The sequence below is a fragment of the Typopeltis vanoorti genome, chromosome 9 (genome assembly GCF_054136105.1).
Source record: "Typopeltis vanoorti isolate ZY-2024b chromosome 9, IOZ_Tvanoo_1.0, whole genome shotgun sequence".
Classification (NCBI taxonomy): Eukaryota; Metazoa; Arthropoda; class Arachnida; order Uropygi; family Thelyphonidae; genus Typopeltis; species Typopeltis vanoorti.
Genome location: NC_143557.1, coordinates 25,078,934 through 25,097,456, shown reverse-complemented (window position 1 = coordinate 25,097,456; position 18,523 = coordinate 25,078,934). Strand labels below are relative to the sequence as shown.

At 35.5% G+C, this 18,523-nt stretch overlaps 1 protein-coding gene across 2 annotated transcripts in view; it reads left to right on the top strand.

The window, feature by feature from the left end:
• Nucleotides 1-18,523, top strand: part of LOC150102935 (intraflagellar transport protein 38-like) — a 232,937-nt gene that overhangs the window by 132,681 nt on the left and 81,733 nt on the right. For both annotated transcript variants that reach the window (XM_090397326.1, XM_090397327.1), the window contains exon 6: nucleotides 984-1,067. In XM_090397326.1, coding sequence (XP_090253452.1) covers nucleotides 984-1,067 — 84 coding nt within the window. The remainder of the gene's footprint in view (nucleotides 1-983; nucleotides 1,068-18,523) is intronic.

Genomic DNA, 18,523 nt, shown 5'->3' with positions numbered 1-18,523 from the left:
TGTTATAAAACTTGAGCAAGTTACTGAAGCATGGTCTACCCTTCACAAAGCCATGCTGTCCCCTGTACAGTATCTCATTTTCATCAATCAATTCATGTATTTTTCCCTTGACTACTTTCTCCAAGACCTTGACAACGACTCCTGATATGCTGATCAGTCGGTAATTTGCAACCGTAGTCTTGGATCCTCCTTTATGCAGTGAAACTATTTTCCCCTCTTTCCACACCTTCGGGACTAAACCAGACCTGAGACTCAGATTAAACAACATGGTCAAGGGCACTGATAATTCCTTAGCCGCTTCACGCAAGACCCGTGTCGGTATACCATCCAATCCCATAGATGTGTTCACATTAAGGTTCTGTAATAGACTAGTCACCTCCACTTCATTCATCACTATAATATAGTAGATTACATAATACAGATATATATAGTAGACACACACTATAGAGCTGCTATAACAAACCCACTTTTTTTTTATGTCACTCCTACCTACGGTAGGTTGTACTTAAACATATAGTACGTTGATATTGTGGGTGGGCTAAGGATTTCTTGTTTTCTATTTTTATTTATTTTTTACATAATCCAAAAACCTTATTCTAGAGACCAAACAGGCTACCTTTGCCACATCTGACCTCTAGTAAGTAGAATAGTGGTCTCACACTATGTGATAAAATTCATCTCCCGCCTAAGGACTATTATAAACATCCATGCTCATGGCAGGATTTGAACGTGAAGCTTTTTCATCTGTGCATGAATTCACTATTTTATTTATTCACTATAACAAACTAATTTGGTTGTCCTAACAAGTTTGCTATAGTGAGAGTTGACTATAATAGGTAATGTTTTATGTTAACTGCACAGCCCTCCTCTCAGTGTGCATAGTCATTCCATGGAGAGCTTTAATTTAATCAAGTTAACTTTTTTTTTTTCCAGATAATAAGATATAATATTTTATTAAAAGAAGAATTAAACTTTATATTTAGGAAGTGCGTTCAGGTGTACTGGCAAAACAGCTTGAAATTTCAGAAATAGAGAAAGGTTTAGAAACAGCAATTAAAGGAATTGAGGTGAGTTTTCAAAATAAATGTTTATATATCTTTAATAACATCTTTATCTCTTCCTCTCCGTAGTTTTACAGCCAGCCTACACTGTAATGAACACATTAAAACCAGAGAAACAATTCATGATTTTATCACTGGCCGTTAATGGGGACGGAAATCCTCTCTCCTTGACTGGATCTCCAGAATAAATGATGTGCTTTTCACATTGTCATGTGGAAACCTCATTTCAAATGTTGCTTATTTAAAAAGCATTCACTATCCAAATTCAGTATGCAAAATGAAATATTAAATGATATTAGCTGCTAATATGAAGTACAACTATATGGGTGGAAAAAATGCCACTTGCTGTGAATTTTTATTAACTGTATGCTTTTAAGTTTTTAAGGGTGAGAATGGGGATGGAATGATCATTGCATATTTTTTGAATGTCGACATGATTAAAATGACTGCCTTTTCTTCAGCTTTAGAGTTAATGCTACTTTAAAAAAAAAAAAACCCTTTAATTTTGAAGTTTATTTAAAGCTAACAAAGTAAATGTCGGACAAACACATCACATTAAAATTACACGTTCTGTTAACAAGAAATGAACTCTTTTTATTGTGTTATTGTGTTACATATACTGCTTTATTATTCTTATACAGGCACCTCCAGGATGTTGGAGAATTCATAGAAGGACAGTCCCCTTCTTGTCACTCATTGCTTACATATCTATTTTGTGTGTGAACACATTTACTTAAGAAGTATACATAACATCCAATAGTGATCCATTCCATATACCCACTACTCATCATGAGAAGAACCATAATGTTTTGACTCTTTGTCCAATTCTACAAATCGAGGTGCTCAAGTCTGAGCACAGTATCACTTAGTAAAGGTTAGCAGTGGATAACTTCTAAGTCCTATGTACTGTGCAGAGTAGGGTGAGAATGGGGAGGGAATGATCATTGCATATTTTTTGAATGTCGACATGATTAAAATGACTGCCTTTTCTTCAGCTTTAGAGTTGCATTTATTCTTTCTAGTTTCTGTTTGCATTTATTTGTTGGACATGCCATAAGTTGTGGTATATTTGATGTGACTTTATAAAAAAAAAAAAAAGAATACAAGAGCAGAAAACTCATGTGAAAAGTCTTGATGTTTAAACAGAAAATTCTAAAAAAAAAAAAAAAAAAGCACCACCTTATTAGCTAATGTAAGATAACAAAAAATTGAATCTTTTCCTAACAAAAAAAAAAAAAAAAAAAAATGGAATTACATATAATTAAAAGTTAATACTTTTTCAATCTGCTAATCTTTCTTATCTCTCATAATAGAGATAAACTTAAACCATTGTCTATTTAAAGATTATTCTTGCATCATCATTGGAGCAAGTTTCACAAGTTTCTTTGTAAAGATACTCCATAAGAATGGAGGATGTCATATGATGTCATACCTCCATAAGAATGGAGGTAGCCTATAAAATTTTAAATTTTTTGGAAGGCGTCTGCTAACAAGTTTCTTGTAAAGCTTCAGAAGCATTGTCTCGTTAACAACAGTTTTAATCACTTGTTGACAGTCTCAACTCTTTCGCAATGATTCGAAAAGATTCACAATGCTAAGATTCCTTTTCAGAATCTTCTATTAACATTCTCCTGAATGTCACATTTTCTTAAGAAATTCCTAAAAACAATATTCTCTGGTTGCCGTTCTCAAATTTCCATTCAATCTCTCTCTCTCTGTACTGTTTTTCCCCATTTTTTTAGGTACTAAACTCTCTCTCACTTTCTCTTTCTCTCACACAACTGTCAATTACCCATCAATCTTCTTGGTGAGCATGCACACATTACATAAATGGCAAGTGAGAATAGTTAGGTAGAAATGGCAGACACATTGTCGTTAGCAAAAAGAGAATGTCTTTACAAAGAACGACAGATATTGCAGCACTTAACCATTATGAATTATAATAAAGAAGATTGAAATTAACACAACTATCAGAATCTAGTAAGTACATCAAATCTCCAATGCATTACATTTCATTTTAACGTATCAGTAATGGACACATCACAAGTGCTGATCTTGCGTGTTACGAAACCAAAACTAATAATATACTAGCATAGAGAAACAATTGTAAAAAGATTCATAATTTTAAATTATGATTATTTTTACAATGTGCTTTGCTACCACTGAAATTCACTACATTATCTTGACCCTACTTCAGAATGGATCAGTGTTTAAGAAATTGGTTATGGAAGATCTGATAACTTCAATCATTCAAGTACTGCAAGCTTTCTCGAGTGAAGAAGGAATGGAGAGTATTCTCATTGGTGAAAAGTATGGATTGGATTTGAGAGAGAGAGAGAGAGAATATTATTGATGTATGGGGAGGATCATCAGTGAGAGCACAGAACCCTGGGGAACTTTAGCATTGATAAAAATATCTGATGTGATCTACAGTTATATAGTATAATGACATTATTTCAAGCAGTACATATAGCCTATATTTGAGTTGTAATTCAGTAGTTAGAATTGGAGGAGGTACAGGAAGATGATTTGATATCAAATTAGATGTGAAACAAGGGTGTACATTATCTTAAATGTAATATGATGAACATATTACATTTAAGATTAATGTGATCCATATAGATATGGATCACATTATGTAGGAAAGTGGTATTAAACTTGTATCGAAATTGGCGATATTAATCTTAGCTCTTTACTTCATGCAGATGATGAATTTTATCCTTAATTCATGAAATAAATTTTTTTTTATTTTATGAAGACCAAATGATGTTAAATTGCATTACTCTGTTTCTGATTGTGAGACTTTTTAATATCAAAGATTTATATCTGATATTTTAGCAAGGATTGTTCACTTTTGTCTTTTGATTAAAATTGCAACAGATGAACATCATCATCATCATACGTATCAAGGATTTAGGCCTAGTATGGCCTGTTCCGGCCTTAGAAGTCATCGTTTAAGAGGACGTCCTGGTTTTCTTTTTCCTAATGGCTTGTACTTTAAGGCTTGTTTTGGTAATCTTTCTGTTTTCATTCTTTGAACGTGTTCCATCCATCTATGTTTATATTTTTTAATTTTTCAATTACTGGTTCTTGGTTTAATTCTTTCATAATATCTTCGTTTCTTTTGTGATCAAATAGGGTATACTTTGCAGTTTTTCTCATAAACTTCATTTCTGCTATTGTTAATCTTTGTTTGTCTTTTTGTTTTATTGTCCAGATTTCACTTCCATACGTTAAGACCGGTAGGGCTAATGTATTGTATACTTTTAGCCTGGTTTGTTTTTGAACTAGGTTTGGTTTAAATATAGAGTTAATTACTCCTGTTATTTTTAAATATTTTGCAATTTTTATGTTTATATCTTTTTCATTTTCATAAGTGATCATACATCCTAGGTAGTTAAATGAATTCACCTGTTCTAAGATCTTGTTATCTAATACTATTTTAGTTCTTGCTGGATCTTGTCCTTTAAAGGCCATAGTTTTTGATTTTTCCGTTGATATTATCATTCCATAATCTTTGGATATCTCATTTAGATTTAAAATAGCTTTCTGTAAGTTATCTTCAGAATTTATAATTATTATTTGGTCGTCTGCAGAGAGGAGCGTGTTTAAGTTAACTGTAGGTGAAAGTTTAATTCCTTGATGTAAATTTTTACTCCATTTTATTATTATTTCATTTAAGTAGATATTAAAAAGAGTTGCTGAGAGGGGACATCCCTGTCGGACCCCTTAGTTTATCTCTCTTGTATATGATATCTCATGATTTAATCTTATTTGTATTTGATTATTTTCATATATACTTGTGACCGCTTTTAGGATATTGTTTGGTATTTGTCTTTCTTTTAATATGTTAAATAATATGTTTCTTTTAACTTTGTCAAATGCTTTTTCAAAGTCAATAAATGCAATATGTGTTTCTAAATTATATTCTCTTCTTTTCTCTATTATTAATTTTAGGCAGAAGGCTGGGTCTATACATGATTGTCCTTTTCTAAATCCATTTTGTACCTCTAGAATAAAGTTTTCGGAATATTTCATTAGTTTGTTATTTAAGATTCTGCTGTATATTTTGTAACATGAATTTAGTATACTGATACCTCTATAGTTTTTAGGGTCATCTCTATTACCTTTCTTAATGATAGGAATCACAATTGCTTTTTTTCCATTCTATTGGGGGGGGGGGGATACCAGTTGAGTAAATTTTATTTAAAAATAATAAGAGTCTTCCTTTGAATCTTGTTCCTGCGTATTTATATAGTTCTGAACCTAGCTTATCTTCTCCAGGTGATTTTTGGTTTCTTGTTTCTTTCAGGCTGATTTCTAATTCTTCTTCAGTTATTTCCTTTTCATTTTCGTTAATTGTTTGCCAGTTGTCTTTTTTAAAATATTTGTCTGTCCACAGTTCTGTGTAGTAATTTAGAAATTCTTCTAATTTCAATTCAGTGTTTAATTTTATGTTTTCTTTGGTATCTGCATTTAGGCGTTTCAAAATCTTATATACATTGGGTCTTATTTTATATAAATCATGTTCTAAATTAGAAACAAATTTATGTTGAGTGGCGCTAGCGTCGCCGTAGCACGTGGCAGTGAATTTGAGCTGTGCAGAAGAAAGTGATTTTTAATCGGTGAATAGTCCGCTTTTTTCCCCGTTTTTCTACGTTTTTGAGTGCTAAATTGTTTCTCTGAATACGAGTGTACTTCAGTGGTTGTTTTTTGGAAGTTAGTTGCTGTCGCGATACAATATATGTTGGTACCGTCGGAATCGAACGCGTAACGGTGGAAGACAAAACGAAGCTAAGTTACTGTATTTAGTTATATTTCATTTATTTAATTATATTTAGTACTTAAATGTTCTGATGTTTGTACTTTTTTCCCCTCTTATTTATTAATTGAATAATTATTAAAGATTATGCTACTCGGCAGTAAGGAATGATGGTGGATTCAGTAGCAGTCGCAAGTGGCGTAACGGCAAGTCCTCCGCCATTTAAGAACTCAATTATTAGCAATATCATAAGGGACTTTGTGGCATGCAGTACTTGCGGCATGTATGCTTCTCGGGAATTACATATGTGGCTTGTTAAAGAGAGTGGAGAGCGTATGTGCGCAAAATGCAGGCAGTTGGAGGAAATAAGTACATTAGATATATCGATATCCGACTTTGTTGCTCCAGGAACGGAGAATGAATGTAGGAAGACAAGTAGTATGATAGGAGCGAATGAGAAAATAATAGTTGATAGTGTGGAAGGTGTGAGTGACTGTGGAAGTTTAGGAGATGGTTTTGTATGGGAGAGTGAATTTAGATTAAGAGTGACTGACCTGCAGAGGGAGATAGATGAGTTGAAAGAGGAGGTGGAATGTCTAGTGAATGAGAGCAGAAGTATGAAAGATAAGATTAGGAGAATGGAAAAGATAAATGCAAGGCGAATCAGAGTAGGAGAGAGAGAGAGAATTTAAGGAGTATGAGTGAGAGGTATGGGGGTGCTAGAAGAGGAGAGAATGGAAACAGTAGAAGAGAGGGAATGAGAGAGAGGTATGGGAATGCTAGCAGACGAGAGGATGGAAACAGCAGGAGAGATGGAATGAGAGAGAGATATGGAAGTGCTAGAAGTGGAGAAAATGGAAACAGTAGGAGAGAGGGAATGAGAGAGATGTGTGGGAGTGCTAGAAGAGGAGAGAATGGAAACAGTAGAAGAGAGATGTGTGGGAGTGCTAGAAGAGGAGAGAATGGAAACAGTAGAAGAGAGAGGTATAGGAATGAAAGAAGAGGAGAGAATGGAAACAATAGGAGCGAGGGAATGGTAAGAGGTATAATGTATGGCGACTCAATGATCCGTGGTGTTCAAGATAGGATGCGTGAGGAGTGTTTGCCAGGAGGAACAATCGAAAGGGTGGCTATGGCAATTAAGAGAGGTGAAAGGGTGGATGAGATGATTGTGATGGTAGGAACGAATGACTTGAGTGGTAATGTAAGTCGGGCAGCGAGAGATATGAGATTTTTGCTTGAGACTGTACGAAAGAAGACAGAGAGAGGAAAAATAGTGTGCGTGTGTTGCCTAGGTATGATAATGATGAGCTGAGCAGAAGAGCGGTGATATTGAATGGCATAATAGCGAGAATGTGTGACAAGAGAGGACTGGTATATGTGGATGCTTGGAGTGCGTTTGAGGAAAGAGAGTTGTATGCGAGAGACCGTTTACATTTGAATGAGGATGGACGTAGGCATCTGGAGAGATTGCTGTTCTGAAAGAGTCAGTGTGTCCCAGGGAGGATGATAGCAGGGGTGGCCTCTTGTGGGAATGGATACTTGGGAGAAGGGAGACAATGTCAGGTAACACTGAGCCCAGTGGAGTCTAGAAGGGATAAGGCTGGGTATAGAAACAATGGCATTTATATGCTGTATACTAATGCCAGGAGTATCCGGAATAAGGGAGAGGAATTGGTCGCGCAGATAGCATCAGCCTTGCCAAAAATTATTGCGATCACTGAGACGTGGTTGACAGAAGGGGATATAAAAACAGGAATAGAAGTCGCTGGGTATAGCATTTTTCATCAGGATAGGAGGGGAAAGCGTGGTGGTGGGGTGCTGCTTATGATAAGTGATGACCTATGTCCTCTAAGAGTGGAAAATTTGGAAGGAAGTGAGACAAATGATTTTGAGAGCGTATGGTGTGAGGTAGAGGTAGGCAAGACAGGATATTTAGTGGGGTGTTGCTACAGACCCAGGAGCACAGAGGATGGGGACCAGGAGATGTTTAGACATCTAAGTTTGGCAAGTGCAAGAAGAATGATTGTTATGGGAGATTTTAACTTCAGTAGTATAAATTGGAGAGAGGAAGATGCATGTAACAATAGGGGAATGGAATTTCTAGAATTCTTGAGGGACAAATGTCTTAGGCAACATGTAACAGAGGGAACAAGAGGTTCAAAAATTTTGGATTTGGTTATAGCATCAGAAGAGTTGATAATAACTGAGTTGACGTCTCTCCCACCAGTTGGAGAGAGTGACCATATGGTGTTGACATGGAAAATGAATAGACATGCAGGAGTATCAAAGAGACGGGAACTTATGTGGAATTATAAGGCAGGTGATTATAATAGTCTTAGACGTCAACTTCGGGAAGTTTCATGGAGGGAGGAATTGGACGGCCGGGATATCACCAGTGCGTGGGAAATTGTGAAAGAATATTTGTTATCAGCAATGGTAAGTTGTATACCACGAGTGAAGAAGAGGGCGCAATTTGGAGTAAAGTGGATGAAAAACAACATTAAACAGGAACTGCATGCGAAAAAGAGGCTATGGAAGAGATATAAGGAGACAGGTGAAGAGAGGATGGGTGAAGAATATAAGACACAGGCCAGAAGAGTGACTCGTGTGGTAAGGAAAGCGAAACTGGAATATGAGAGGAGATTGGCCCTAAGATCCAAAGAAAATCCTAGGGAATTTTTTAGCTATGTGGCCAGTAGGAGGAGAAATGACTGTGGAAGAATGATATTGTGGGATAAAAATGGGAATAGAGTGATTGATGCAGAGGACATAGTGGAATTGTTCAATGAACACTTTATTGGAGTATTGCATCCTAGAGGAGTCAGTTTTAATGCTAGAGGGATAGGACTGGTACGAGGTCTGGAGGTACAGGAGGAGAGTGTGTTTCAGATACTGAGTACTCTGGATGTCAGTAAAGCTGTGGGACTGGATGGTATTTCGCCACGAGTTTTGAGAGAATGTGCTAGCGAATTGACAATACCTTTAACGTGGCTTTACAATGAAAGTCTGGCTTTGGCAAAGGTGCCCAGGGAATGGAAGGAAGGTAAGATAGTGCCATTGCATAAGGGTGGTAACAGACTGGAAGTGTCTAATTAGGCCAGTCTGTGTGTCATCAGTAGTTGTTAAGATCTTGGAGAAAGTAGTGAGGGACCGTGTACAGCATTGGGCAGATGAGGGTAATGTTATCTGTGAGAATCAACATGGATTTGTGAAAGGACGCTCTTGTTTTAGCAATATGCTAGCCTTTTATAATAAAGTTACAAGAGCATTAGATGAGGGAAAGGCATATACTGCAATTTTCTTAGACTTGGCGAAGGCATTTGACAGGGTGCCACATGATAAGCTGATATTTAAGTTGCAGCACATGGGTCTGGATGTCAGATTGGTCAACTGGATTCAGGATTGGCTGTCTGATAGGTATCAGAGAGTTGTGTATGGTGGAGCAGTTTCCAGGAGGCAGAGGGTTACAAGTGGGGTCCCACAGGGCTCAGTACTAGGACCTATATTGTTTAACCTTTATATCAATGACATAGCCAGTGGATTGCAGGGGGATATTCAGTTGTTTGCGGATGATGCGAAGCTGGGAAGGATTATTAGTAATAGCGCAGATGTAGTAGCCCTGCAAGAGGATTTAAATAAGCTAGGTAGATGGGCAAATGAATGGGGGTGTCAGTTTAATGCAGCAAAATGTAAGGTCTTGAGGTTTGGGAAACATCGATGGGATGCTGCATACTCTATGGGAGGAGTTATACTGGAGGAAGTAGGGGAGACAAGAGATCTGGGGTTGATGATTGATAGAAACCTGAAGTTTAGGGGACATATTGCAAAGGTGGTGAAGGTAACACAGAGGATTGCTACTATTATGAGAAGGACACTGACCTGCAGAGATAAGAGGGTTATCATTCCGTTGTATAAGTCTCTGATCAGACCACACTTGGACTATTGTTCTCAGATTTGGTCCCCAGGATTTGAAGGGGATAAATTAACTGTGGAAAGGATACAAAGACGGATGACAAAGATGGTTTCAGGACTGTACAAGGATAGTTATGAGGATCGGCTGAGAGAATGTGGACTGCAGAGTTTGGTGGATAGAAGAAGGAGAGGTGATATGATTGAGACTTTTAAACTGTTGAGAGGTGGTTACAGGGTTGACACTGGGGAGTTCTTTCGCTTGGTTGATCAGCGGGAAGGAGTGATGACAAGAGGCCATCCCTGGAAGTTACGAAAGGAAACTGTGAGCAAGAGGGTAAGGAGTGGTTTCTTTGTGTGGAGGGTGGTTGAGCCGTGGAATGCATTGCCTGATGGAGTGGTGGGAGCGAGAACGGTCAGTGACTTTAAAGAGTGGTATGATAAACTTTGTGTTTCTCAGGGGGGGACCTCCCCTCGATGAGTCTTGACAGACTTTATGTCTTAGGAAGGACCTCCCTCGATGAGTCTTTTGACTCATCGAGGGAGGTCCTGAATAATAATAATAATAATAATAATAATAATAATTCCATGATTCTCTGTCTTTTTCTGACTTCTCTTTTAGCTATGGCTCTTATTCTTTTATATTCTATTTCATCTTCTAATCTTTTACTGCTTAACCATTTGTGATAGGCTTCTTTTTTCTTTTTGATTATTTCTTTGATTGTATCATCCCAGATCTTCAGTTTTTTTCTTTTATTGAATTTTTTGGTCTTTCCTAAGCTTTCATTTGCTGCTGCATTTAGTATCGTTTTTATATTAAGCCATTCTATTTCTGTTTCTTCATTTTGTTTTATTTTACCTAGATACTGGTTAATTCTTTGTTCATATAGCCATTGTACATTTGTGTCATTCAATAGTCTAGTTTTATAAACAAATGTTTCAATTTTTCTTTCTGTTCTTGTTACTTGTAGCCATTTAGGTGGTAATCTTAATTTTATTTTAACAAGGAAGTGGTCACTGCTTATTTCATATCCTCTGTGAACTCTCACATCTAGTGAAAATTTTGATGTCTTTTCATTTAATATGAAGTAATCTAATATTGATTTCCATCCTCTTGCTGCCCAAGTATATTTATGTATGTCTTTATGTTTATCGAAGGAATTCATTATTTTTAGGTTATTATAAACTACAAAGTCAATCAATTTTTTACCATTTCTGTTTAGAGTGTGTTCTCCATGTATTCCTATATTATTATTAATTTTCGTATTTCCAATTCTTGCATTTAAGTCTCCTGCTAAAATTATGTAATCATTTTTATTTATTTTATTATATATGTTTTGTAGCTGATTATAAAAATCAATATTATCCTGTTCTCTTCCTTCTTCTGGGGCATATAAACCAATTAGGTTTATATGCCCCAGAAGAAGATAGAGGCTATTTATTGTTAAATAGCCTCTATCTATTTTTATTCTAGCTTCTATTATTCTTTCATTCCATAATTTATAATGTTTTAACTGTTTTGAAAGGGAGTTATGAATCCATCATGACTCCTGCTTGTGCTCTTTGGTCTCTGTCGACTCCACTGTATATCACATTAAAATTTTCATTTCTCATAGTTACAGATGATATATATATATATATATATATTTGTAGAATGCATATTACTATAATATCCAGTTCGTAACAACTGTAGATATTGAAATATATGAAGGATATCCTATACAGACAAATTCAAAATTTTTGCTCATTTTGAAGATTTTTCAACTGCATCCCTCACTGCCTCCTTCTCTCCTGGAACTGAATTACATAACTCCTCTGTCTAAATTTCTACTGATTTCTAAGTTTTCACAAGCAGTATTCAAATGCTATTGCTTTATTTTAACAAAAGAAAGAAGGAAATAATATTGTTCTATCTGCTGAAGCAGGAACTTTGAATTCCGGATTGTCTCTTTGAAAACTAAAATCAGCTGTTTGCTGAAATTACTCTAAGTTTTAGAAATGTTATTTATATTTTCTACATGCAAAATTTTATATGCATGCAAAAAAAAAAAAAAGAAAGAAAAAAAAGACAGTTCAGTAGTGCTATTTTTTATAAACACCATGTAAAACTGTATTTATGACACAAAAACAAAAGTTCAGTTGTTCAAAAGTTCAGAAAAACAAATATTCAATAATAATCTCAGCTTCAAGAAAAGGCCACAGGCTTAGATTACTCTCACTATTATTGAGATTACAGTAGAGTTCCTAAAGTGATCAGTGAAGAATACGCTAGCAATGTCATGTTTCGTTTTCAGTTGTTGATTAGCAGACATCCTCAACGGAAATATTGATATTTCTTTTACAGGCTAATACAATATTTATGTTAAATAATTATTTCTTAATTTATAATAATCAGTTTCACTTTTATTATCAAAAAATTATAAATTATTTGATGAAATTATCTTAAAAAAAGAATTCTTTAAAAAGTTGTATAGGTGTTACATAATTTAAATTTTGGGGGGATTATTGACCCATTCAACCTGCAGATATTTCAGAAAATTTATTTTCAAAATCATTTGCAAGACAATTGTTACAGAAGTAAATCACTTGGGGTGCAAATGTTTTAGTGTAAATTTTGGTAAAAGTATGCCACATATCTAAACTTGAAGAAAATGTCTTTTTAAAATATGCAGTGATTTTTTTGCAGTGAAATTAGTCGGAACACTAAATTAGCTGTATACAAGACAGTGTTCAAACCAGTTTTAACTTATGGATCTGAGAGCTGGGTCAGAAGTAAAACATTTGACCAAAGACCAGAGACCACAGATATGAGAGTCCTGAGAAAGATTAGGGGCGTGAACAGATGGCATCAATGGCAATATCATATTAAAAACGAGGATATTAGGAAAGAACTTGACATTGTCAGCATCCAGGAATGCGTTAGCAGAGCTAATCTCAGGTGGTATGGTCACTTAAACTGAATGGGCGAGGAAAGATTACCAAAACAAGTGTTCTCTGCCAGGTTGGCAGCAAAACGACCCAGAGGAAGACCAAGATATAGGTGGATTGATACGGTACAAAGTGCCTTAGATGACAGAAATATAAGATCTGATAATGGAGTCTTGACAAGTAACAGACTGATTTTTAGGAAAATTGTAGATAGGAAGTTAGTAATGATGTAAATTTTTCATGTAGTACTATCATATCCTGTACACCCCTTGAGGGTACATAGCAGGAATTTGATGACGATGAGTGATTTTTTTTTATATACTACAAGAAAATACAGATAATAATTGAAGATGTAGTATTTTCAGATACTACATATCCGAGTTGCAACCTCTTGACTCGAGAAACATTGAAAACAAAAAACGAAACAGATTATTTTTAGTTGTTAATTGTAGAGTCGACATGTCAATAATAATAATTCTATTTCTTAACCTTGTAAAATATATGATGAATTTATCTAAGATATATCCTATATGGATTTGATTTATGTTTTATGTTCCATTTCATTTCAGTAATAATTCTACTTCTTAGCCATTGTGAAATACAGATAATCCTCATCTAACACAGATATTAAGTTCCATAGAAATGGCGCGTTACATAAATCGCTTTATGTGAGACTGAGATCACACAGAAAAAGTAGGGTTATGTTCTGAAATCGTTTTTTTTTTTTTTTTAAATTATATAAACAACAATGGCATACTCAACAAAATATATTTTATTTAAGTCAGGTAATTCATGTAAGTTTTGAAAATATAAACTATGAAATAAATACATAATATAAATTTATAAAATTACAAATTGTACGTAAACTTCATTACATAATGCATAAATGTTTAATCATCATCACTGTCTTCAAAGTGAACATTTCGTAGATGATCTTTATTTATAAGTGGTCGGATGTCATCATCACTTTATCTCTTGGATATCATTTGTATAATTCTCATTACATACTTTGGCTGGTTTGGTTATCAAGAAGTCAGTAATAAAACCTTGCTTACCACTATGCTGCAATTTTTTATTAAGTTCATAATATGGCGCTAAACAAATATCCAACTGTCTTGGGAATTTTCCCAAATGCTCCATTGAGGATTAGCATTAGCAGAAGGATTGGCAAGTCCAATCCTTCTGCTAATTTCTTTAATTAGCAGAAGAATTGGACTCCCCCATAATGTATGATGTTATACATTATGTGGGAGTCACTACCCAGACCAGTTTCGACCTTTTTTGAGGTCTTGTCAGTGGGAGCCAGACCCAGATGTATGTGAATACTCAGGTTGTAGTGATGCAGAGCTTTTACTTTACATACGAGTTGCCAAAAAAGGTGTCACATCACAAAAGGCACCAAGAATTACTGAAATAGGAGAGCCAAAAGGCTTCACTTCGGTGATACACAATTATTCAAATTAAGTGGATATTGAATCCAACATTATTTCAAAGCTAAGTAGAGAAACTACAAGAGTTACATGCTGAATATAGAAACTATAAAAGTTTCAGCAGATCCAAGTGTAAGCAAACCTTTCGTGACAGGGGCGACTCGTAGTAAAGGTGGAGCAAGTTTTGATCACTATCCTTAGTATTTCCCATAATATAAAACACATCTCCTAGCAGACATGTATGATGTTATTCGTTATGGTGGGAGGGTCACTACCGAGACCGGTTTCGACCTTTTTTGAGGTCTCGTCAGTGGGAGCCAGATCCAGATGTATGTGAATACTCAGGTTGTAGAAAGGTTTGCTTATGCTTGGATCTGCCAAAACTTTTATAGTTTCTATATTCGTCACAAAACTCTTGTAGTTTCTCTATTCGGCTTTGAAACAATGTTGGATTCAATATCCACTTAATTTGAATAATTGTGCATCGCCGAAGTGTAGCCTTTTGGCTCTCTTTTTTCAGTAATTCTTGGTGCCTTTTGTGATGTGACACCTTTTTCTGGCAACTCGTATGTAAAGTATAAGCTCTGCATCACTATAACCTGAATATTCACATACATCTGGGTCTGGTTCCCACTGACGAGACCTCAAAAAAGTTTAAAACTGGTCTGGGTAGTGAGCCCCTCCCCCCATAATGTATAACATGATACATCTCCACTAGGAGATGTGTTTTACATTATGGGAAATACTAAGGATAGTGATTGGAGGTTGCACCACCTTTACTATGAGTCGCCATTGTCATGAAAGGTTTGCTTATGCTTGGATCTGCCGAAACTTTTATAGTTTCTATATTCAGCACGAAACTCTTGTAGTTTCTCTATTCGGGTTTGAAATAATGTTGGATTCAATATCCACTTAATTTGAATAATTATCTACTTTTTTATTCCTTCATATTTCAGTATCTGAAATCTACAAATTCATTTTACCTGTCAAGAGGAATGAAATAATAATTCTCTTATCTCTCTATATCCATACTACCTCTTTGCTATTTTATTATTCCAACCACTATTTTTTATTCTTTCTGAATCCCAGTATTCAGTTGTTTAGGGAATGGCGATTAGCAAAATTTGTAATTTTTACTAATACATTACCTATTATTGTTTGTACTTAAAAAGTCTTATCTTTATGTCATGAAAGTTAGCTATAAAGGTTAATATTATTTTCCTACCTTAAAAAACAGGAAGGAAGGAAGCTGAATTGCATGAAATAATTTTTCTACATTTCTGTTTACACAGAATCTTAGTTTATTTTCTTTTAAATATGTTGTAAAATCTTTTTTTTTTTTTCTACTTTGCTGTTTTGTAATAAAATACTATTAATGCTTCTTTGCAAATTTCTAATCTGTGGCACACACTGCTATGAAAATTTAAAAGACAAAGTTTCAGTATTGGCAAACTGTATATTTATTTACTACAAACAGTCTAACAGTAGACAAATTTCAAAAATCAGTTGCATTAGGTGGGATTGTAATACACAGAATGTTTCAAATATTATTATTATTATTCGTGACACCTCCAAGGAGTCCGAAGACTCATCACGGGAGGACACCTATTGTACAACTCTCCGTCTCCACCACTACACCGAACTTCTACTACCAATCATCAACATCAGTGCCATCTACTGGCCACTACCACCACCACAGCTAGTATTTAGAAATTAAGAAATAAATTAATATATTAAGACTACTAAGGCATCATGTGTGTGTGTGTGTGTGTGTGTGTATATATATATATATATATATATATCTTCCACATGAGAAATTTGGAACCCATATCACTGAAGTGATATGGGCTCCAAATTTGGGGACAAGGGGAAAATATTGAAAGTTTATTTTTCACTTGGTTAGAGTATAATAAATTTAGTTTAATCCTTTATCCAAGTGTGAGCAAACAAAGTTTGCACCTGAAAGTATCTTCAGGACTGGGTTAAGGTGGTACAACACCAGGGCAACTCATTGCAAAGGTGGAGCAAGCTACCAACACTCCTGTCTCAGTATCTCCTATAATGCAAAACACATCTCCTTGCGGATATGTCTAATGTTATGCATTAAGGGAAGGGCCACTACCCAGACTAGTTTCGACCTTTATTGAGATCTCTTCAGTGGGAGCCAGGCCCAAGTGGAGATATCAGGCAGAAGCATTAGCAGGTCATCTCCACCTATAGGAATTACCAATTGGTGTGCCACCCTTTTTTAATAATTTTTACTCTGGATTTAGAGAAAGATGTTGAAAGTTTATTTTTCACTTGGTTAGAGTATAATAAATTTAGTTTAATCCTTTATCCAAGTGTGAGCAAACAAAGTTTGCGCCTGAAAGTATCTTCAGGACTGGGTTAAGGTGGTACAACACCAGAGCAACTCGTTGCAAAGGTGGAGCAAGTTACCAACACTCCTGTCTCAGTATCTCTTATAATGCAAAACGCATCTCCTTGCGGATATGTCTAATGTTATGCATTAAGGGAAGGACCACTACCCAGACTAGTTTCGACCTCTATTGAGGTCTCTTCAGTGGGAGCCAGGCCCAAGTGGAGATATCAGGCAGAAGCATTAGCAGGTCATCTCCACCTATAGGAATTGCCAATTGGTGTGCCACCCTTTTTTAATAATTTACTCTGGATTTAGAGAAAGATGTTGAAAATGTATAACATTAGACATATCCGCATGAAGATGTGTTTTTTTTTTTTTTTTTTTGCATTATAGGAGATACTGAGACAGGAGTGTTGGTATCTTGCTCCACCTTTGCAATGAGTTGCCCTGGTGTTGTACCACCTTAACCCAGTCCTGAAGATACTTTCAGGCGCAAACTTTGTTTGCTCACACTTGGATAAAGGGGAAAATAAAAAAAAAATGTAGTTTTTATTAGATTAACTTGTGACGCAGTTGAAGCTTAGCATGATATCCCTTTTATTTATATATATCATGTGTCTGTGGTAATTTTTTTCTTTTTTTACTTTTGCACTCAGCCAAATATTACGTAAAAAATCTTTATATCGACATGAATACTTTATCACACAGAATCCTTACTTTCCTAATTAAAGGCTAATTAGGAAAGTAAGGACTAATAATTATTATTAAAATAGCCTTTATTAATAATTATTAGTAAAGGCTACTATTACTAATAATTATTATTATTAATACTATCCTGAGATGGAATGGGTCATCATGGGAAAAGACCCATAAACCTCCCATAATGGGAGAGGTTTTACCCAACAGCTGGGGATATATAAGCTTATATATATATATATAGTAGTTGCATTATTATTATTTCTATAAGTAGTATTAATAATGGTTATTATTATTACCTGTCATCTTCTCTCATCAATCTAACGGTTGGTGGGATAGCAATGCTACATTACTAAGGAATAATTATAGAACAACATGGTTTTGTATTGCCTTTCATATCCTGTAAGTGTTTCCCGTCTGTAAATATGTATATTCATGGGACTGGTTTGCGCCTGTTTCCAGGAGGAAAATCCCTGCCGTCTCTGTATGAGACCTGCTAACTTGCCTTAAGTTGAAAAAGTCTGATAATAATTATTCATGTTATAGATGGGATTCAAACCCATCTTTCAACTCAAGGGTTTCATTTATACTGACTGAACTATGGAGACTCCATTATTATTATTATTATTATTAGGTGTAGTAGTACTTAGCTATTATTAGATGTAGTAGTTAGGTGTAGGGGTGCTTAAGGGTCAAAGCTGTATAACTAAGAGGAGACCTCCACAGAGCCTTTAAAGGAATGCGGAGAACCGACCCGGGCTTCTGACCTAATGTCCAATCCTCAAATTCTCGTGGTGCACCCTGTTGGGTATCCACTTGGATACTGAATGAACGAGGATGGGCTGGCAATTTGGATTTAGCCGACCAAATTGTATTCTTATTGGTTAAAGCAAAATAAAAAATGATGGTACAACATGACAAAATTTCATGCCGGCTGGGGCGTCGCCCAGTTAAACAAGGTCCCCACTGTTTTCACCAGGGAACCAGGGTGAACAGCGAAAAGTCAGCTACTGGAACAAATCTGAAAACAAACCCCAACTCAACATCACCAGAGTTAAAGATCGGTACTATCAACATAAGAAGCCTGAATGGCAAAGAAATGGAGCTAGCTGAGAAATTAGATAAGTACCAGATCGACATAATAGGGGTGACTGAAACAAAAAAAGACAAAAACTGGTGAGATCTTTCTGAGCAATAAATACAAAATGAAATATTCAGGCAATGATAATCAAGGAAAAGAAGGAGTAGCCATAGTATTTAACACAAAATACGAGGCTAATCTTCTTGAATGGCAGGCGGACTCAAGTAGAGTGATGTGGGCAAATATGAGAATAGGGAACTGGACAATGAGACTTATTTGTGCCTGTGGTCC